Source organism: Leuresthes tenuis, unplaced genomic scaffold (assembly GCF_036924035.1).
Source record: "Leuresthes tenuis unplaced genomic scaffold, fLeuTen1.0.hap1 SCAF_15, whole genome shotgun sequence".
NCBI lineage: Eukaryota > Metazoa > Chordata > Actinopteri > Atheriniformes > Atherinopsidae > Leuresthes > Leuresthes tenuis.
Window position 1 is genome coordinate 16277225 of NW_027325369.1, and position 6165 is coordinate 16283389.

The 6165-nt window shown below is 42.8% G+C and overlaps 1 protein-coding gene across 1 annotated transcript; it reads left to right on the top strand.

Moving 5' to 3' along the window:
- The first annotated feature begins 265 nt into the window (after positions 1 to 265).
- Positions 266 to 4594, top strand: zfp36l1a (zinc finger protein 36, C3H type-like 1a). The gene is made up of 2 exons (XM_072364779.1): positions 266 to 464; positions 1593 to 4594. Exons 1-2 carry the CDS (start codon positions 414 to 416, stop codon positions 2658 to 2660), a joined length of 1119 nt encoding a protein of 372 aa, XP_072220880.1. The 5' UTR covers positions 266 to 413; the 3' UTR covers positions 2661 to 4594.
- The last annotated feature ends 1571 nt before the right edge of the window (positions 4595 to 6165 follow it).

Consider the following 6165-nt stretch of genomic DNA (forward strand, 5'->3'; position numbering starts at 1 on the left):
TAAGTCACTTTTTATGTGAAATATTTAACCTATACTTACTTGATACGCTAATAAACTCGCCTGAAGTAGACTACAAGTGAAAGAGTTAACTTTGAGAGAGTTGATATGAAGGCAAACAACTGTTAAGGACTCACAGTGAGTCCAGCAGTGTAGTAATCTCACACAAACTGAAAAACCAGCGCGCAAGAGGAAGGGGAAAAAAAAAAGTTGCTAAAAGTTAACGCCCAGTGCCCGAAGCTCCTCCTGCAAATGATTATAAAGCTTCGGAGCTGAAGCGGGGCAGAGGGGGAGTCTGCAGGGTCCAAAATACACAGGAGCTGCGAATCAGAGACTCAGCAGACCTGCGCAACTTTCTAACAAGCACCGTTTGGGTTTTTAATTCCACCTTTGACTTGATTCTGGTCGCTGCAAAGATGACCACAGCCGTGGTGTCGCCTTTCTTCGACTTCGAAGTAATGAACAAGGTAGCTTGCAAACTTTTTTAAAATGATTTTTTTTATTTTTGGTGTGAACTGTCGTTAGCCTGTTAGCAGCAGGGAGGCAGCCGCTGTGGAGGAATGATGAGCTGCGTGACCGCGGCCCGGGGCCGCCTCTGTGGAGGCTGTTTTTGTTGTGCTGTGTTGACTTGTTTTTCCTCTCCTCTCCTCTCTCTGTCGACAGTTTGTTTGGTCTGTTATTTCCTCTCTCAGCGGCGGTGTGTTAGTCAAATGTCTCGTACGCGTGCCGAAGCGTGGCTTTGCCATTAATTTGAGACTTTAAAATGGCAAACTTTGGCAATTTCATACTCCGCATGTGCCACATCAGCTAACTCTGCTGCTTGCGAGCTGGAAGGCAGTTTACAGGCCAGGCGATTGTTGAAGTGAGTGTAAAGATCATGTCATCTTTATTTCTTTTGAGAGAACTTTTGCGCCACATTTAAAATTCCGAGCTGCCGCATGCTCGCTAATCATTAACTTAATTTATCTCGTTTTAATCCACTTTTGCTCCCGGGTCACTGTTAACTGTGATCGACCTCGTCTAATCGCAGTGTGTATTCAATAATAAGTTGTTGTAGTTTGGTTTGGCATAGATTTTCGAGTAATCTGCGTCAGATTTCTCCTCAAGCAACGCTTTTCCCGCTTTTGTTAGATTTTCACTCCGTTAACCTCCATACTCATGTTAATCAGTAACTAACAGGCCGTCTCCTGTCGTTTGGGAGTGTATTGAGAGGCAGATCAGGTTTCTCTTGTAATCCAGCACGATGCTTCGCCACTTTAATTATCTTTCAAATGATGCAGCCTCTTTGTAGCCACTAGCAGCCCACAGGCCTCTCATGTGCTGCTGCTGCAGCTCCATTTACTAAACAGGCACACATTCCTGACCAGGGCAACTTGCCAAACCAGCTGCTTTTCTATAGGCCTGTATCCGCTTATGTCGTTCAGAGCCAAAAAGAAAAGTCATGCAATAGGAGGGATGGATTTTTTTTCTTTTGCCTCCATTTCCTATCAACTTTTTTCTTTCTTTCTTTTAAATCATGACCCAATGTTTGTCAGTTCTGGATGGAAACAGTAAAATATTTGTTCCAATAACATGTTCTGTGTCTTTTCTTGCAGAACAACAAACTAATCGGCTACAATAACAACCTGGGTGTCCCTCACCCCATGTCTGTCCCTTGCACTGGCACCAATGTGCCCATCTCCAGTCCCGCCGGAGCCCTGCTGGACAGGAAGGCGGTTGGATCTCCCTCAGTGGGAGGTGTGTACCAGCGGCGGCACTCTGTCAGCAGCACAAAGTTCAGCCAGAACCAGTTTCTGAACAGCCTGAAGGCAGCGGACCACTCCTCACTCATCTCAGGGGTTGGAAATGCCAGCAACAACAAGGAGAACCGCCTGCGAGACCGCTCCTTCTCTGAGACGGGTGAGAGGCTCATCAACAAGTGCCTGGGACCTGCCAGTCCCACCTGTGGCAGCAGCCAAGTGAACTCCAGCCGTTACAAGACGGAGCTTTGCAGACCCTTTGAGGAGAATGGTTCCTGCAAATATGGTGACAAATGTCAGTTTGCCCATGGTATCCATGAACTGCGCAGCCTGAGCCGCCATCCCAAATACAAAACTGAGCTGTGCCGCACCTTCCACACCATTGGTTTCTGCCCATATGGGCCTCGCTGCCATTTCATCCACAATGCTGAGGAGCGCCGTGGACCTCCCCAGCAGTCCTCGCCTCTAAACTCTTCGAACAAGATGGAGAAGCCTCGTCTGCAGCACAGCTACAGCTTTGCCGGCTTCTCCAGCTCAGCTGGGCTGAGAGACAGCCCCACCTCGGTCACCCCTCCACCCATGTTCTTCCCTGATGAGGTTCCAGATTGGCCCAGCAGCAACCCATTCACCTATTCCAGCCAGGAGCTGGCCAACTTGTTTGGGTCCAGCCTCTGTGTCGGTCCTATCGGCACAGAGCCCAACACCCCTGCACCTCCCTCGCCAACAAGCACGCCTTACTTTTTCAGACCCATGTTGGAGTCCCCTCAGATTTTTGAGGCTCCATCCAGCCCTCCAGACTCTCTGTCAGACCAAGAAGGCTACCAGAGCAGCTCTGGTGGCAGCCTGAGTGGTTCTGAGTCCCCGACGCTGGACACCACCCGCCGCCTTCCCATCTTCAGCCGCCTCTCCATCTCTGACGACTAGATTGCACGCATCCACCAGTGACTTTAGTTTGATGACAAAGAGAACATGGCACTCCCCTCTACCTCTCCCCCTTCTGTAAGCATCCCTGTCCTCCCCTACACAAGACACTGTTAGTTCCTTGTCATGGTAAGGATGAAATCAATTAAGGGAACCTTCTTAACTCAAATTATTGCTTCAGCCCAGTAATTATGCACATCAAGTCTTAAAAATGATGCCATGTGTCATAGTGCCAAAAGAGGAGAGGAAATTGAACAATGAAAATGAGAACAAGAATTGACTGTTTAGCCAGGTGCCACTTGTTTTTTTTGTTTTCCTTTTCTTCTTTTTTTTTAAAATTTGTTCTTGAATGTGTAGCAACACAAGTGGCCTTGGAAAGGGGAGTGCGTTGCACTACCCCCCCCCCCTCTCTCCCTCCCTCCCTCCCTCCCTCCACCTTCTCCTCCCCTCCCTCTCTGATGATACCACTTCCCCTGAGCTATCTCGACGGTGCTCTCTAATGTAACTGTAGCTCTACTGCAGATGTTTTTACAGAATGAGTTGAGACTTAAACGAAAAGAAGAAGAAAAGAAAAAAAAAAAAACAAAGTAACAGACCCTGAAAATGTATGAATAGTTTTTTTTAAAAAGGAAAAAAGTTCAAAAAGTGCCTGGGGACAGTTTCTGCATGTGTTTAGGGTGAATGGACTACTGTTTGTTTTTGTTTTTTTGGGTTCTTTCTCATTTGTCCCCACCCCTCGTCACGGTTCTTCTCCAGCCCCATCTTTATGTAATAGAACTGAGTGAGTCTGCAGGAAGGACTTTGAACTGGAAGTTGGTTATGACCCCTCTCCCCACCCACCATCCCTCCCTCCCTCCTTGAGTTTTCTCCTCCTGTTGCTGGTCACTGCCTCTCTTTTTTCGGCGGGGGGGGGGGGAGTCTTGATATCAAACTGATCATTAAACGTGTATGACTTTGTTCTGCTCCCACCTCTCTTCATCCTCACTGATCTGGGGGAATTCCAGCATTCCCATGGTGCAGTTGTACATCCTTTGACTTAATGAGATTGGATCTCCAAGCTATTATACTTTACTTCCCCCCCCACTTTACAACTTGCTCCAAGGAGCACTCTGTACTCATTACATCCCTTTTTGCTTTCATTATTTGATAATTACTTTTTATTAATGTTATTATTACGGTTATTATTATTTGAGAAACTTTCTAGACAGAAGGTTTGCGTGTCACTGCTTATTTAACTTATCAAAACATATTTATTGGTGATCATATGCATTTTTTTTGTTAATTTTGTTTTTGTATTTATCTGGATAATGAACAATAGAATATATTTTCTTTTATGTTAAATTATGATCTTCCATATTAATCTAAAGATTGTGAAGACGTTTTTGTCGGTTTTCTTTCTTTTTTTTTCTTTTCTTTTTTTTTCCACAGTTTAATATATTGTACTTCAATGACTTTTGTTCTGCAACTACACTTTTTGTCAAATGAAACTAATTTAAAGCAAAAAAAAAAAAGAAATGCAAAAAAAAGATGTTTTGCGTTTTGATTATTTATTGTATTATTTTTTTTTTCTTACTCCCTCTCATTGGACTGCAATTCCATCTAAACTAGACTCGCTTGTTTTCATTCCTCATGTGTCCATTTCATGCCTTGCAATGATGACGATAACAGTGGCTAACTGTTATTACGTGAATTTGACTCATCTGGTTTTCTGAGATTGGCCCCACTTTAAGGAGAAGTATTCTCACAGTGCCTGGGGTTCATAGTGGTTGCTGTATTGGGATTTAAAAAGGAAAAAAAAAAAGAAAGTTGCATCACTTGTTCAAGAGTCTCAAAGTTCAACTTATGAAATGTTTTGTCAGTAATGTTTCTGCACCCAGTCTGTTATTACAAGCAACAGCTGTGACCAAATGGGTTGAATAAAGTATATTTTATTTGAATTTAGATTGGATGCGTGATGCACTTGCTCGGCCCCCTCGTGACCAGTTGGAAGTGCCTCGTTTAATACATTCCAGGTAGCTCAGGCTTCTGTCTTTTTTATATTGATAATGGAGGACAATTTTTAAGTCTCTTGTACTATGTTGCCTTCATGTGTTTGGAAGAGGTGAACAGATTCTGACACAAAGAAAGTAAAACTGTTGAATGTATTTTATTTTTTCCAACAATGTGTTTTCACTACAGTAATTTCTGAGCTTGTATGAAAACTTTTTTTTTCTTTCTTTCCTTTCTTTTTTTTTTTTTTTTTTTGTAAGTATTGATTGCAGTTAAGTCAATAAACCCCGTATTTTTGGAAAAGATGCACTGTGTCAAGCGTCGTCTCTTGGAAATCTTGGCTTTAAAACGTGATTGAGCCTGAAACCGTAGTCGAGTCATTCATCTGTGTTTGTGATGCTGCGAAACTGATTGACCTATGATGATAAAACCGTAAATTATGCTATGCGATAGGTATTACATTTTGAATTTCCTCCACGTAAATGTGATGAATGTTATGTTCCAAAGATTATTTTTTATCACCTTTTTGGGAGAAAATACAGATTTTTCAGGAATTGTTGTTAAGCAAATGATGCAAAGTTCATTAGTATGTCATAAAATAAAAACTTGACCTAACCTACCCATCAGCCATAGTTCTTGAGCACAATGCAAACGCAAGCCTTTATTTATTGTAACACACTTTTAGTGGTGCCAATTTTTCAAGTCAAAGATTATATAATTACTAGTAACTGAGCCTAAACTCTTATTTTACATTAAGTGAGTCATGTTGGAAAGTTAAAATCCAAAAGTTTTGCCTTTCCGTTCCCAATGCAGGCCTAAAGGGAGTTTCACTGTGGTGGAAGTTGATTGGTGGGCTGCTCAGACTGCAGGCAGGGGTATTGACCTGGGAATAATCAAAGTCTGATTGAGCAGGTTTGGTTACACAAAGACTCAACTCTTGAGTTCAGCTGAAATATTGATCAGATGGTGCTGTAACTATAAAGTTTCTAAGAAATGAATTAAAAAAAAAAGTGATTTTTCTGAGGCAATGACCTGATCAGTGATACTGAATTTAAATGGAAGCCAATCAATGGGAGCTTCAATGTTCCTGGAAAGGGGACAGACAGTTGAGTCATAGTCTGACTGATAATCAACAAATATAATAGTATCTAGTCCATTTTTGGTATTTATTTTCACATCGAGAATAAATGTATATAATCTGCTTGATCAGTACTATAAGCAAAGAAGTATTTGATTTCAGTAACATGCTGGAGCGTCCCCCTTCATACACTCCACTCAACATCCACACTGCTTCTGCTTTTCCTTGCTCTCTGGATACTTCCGTCTATCCGTGTTTACACTCTCTCAGATTGCAAAAAGGAGCCGGGACAGGAACTCCCTTCCCTACATACAATGGTGAGTGCTGACCTGTCACAGCTGACCCATGGAGGCCTTGTTGTTGCTTTATTCCACAGAACCTGGGCCCTGCAGATTATTTTCTTGTTCCTTTGCTCCCTCCCAAACCACCCATCCGTTCGTC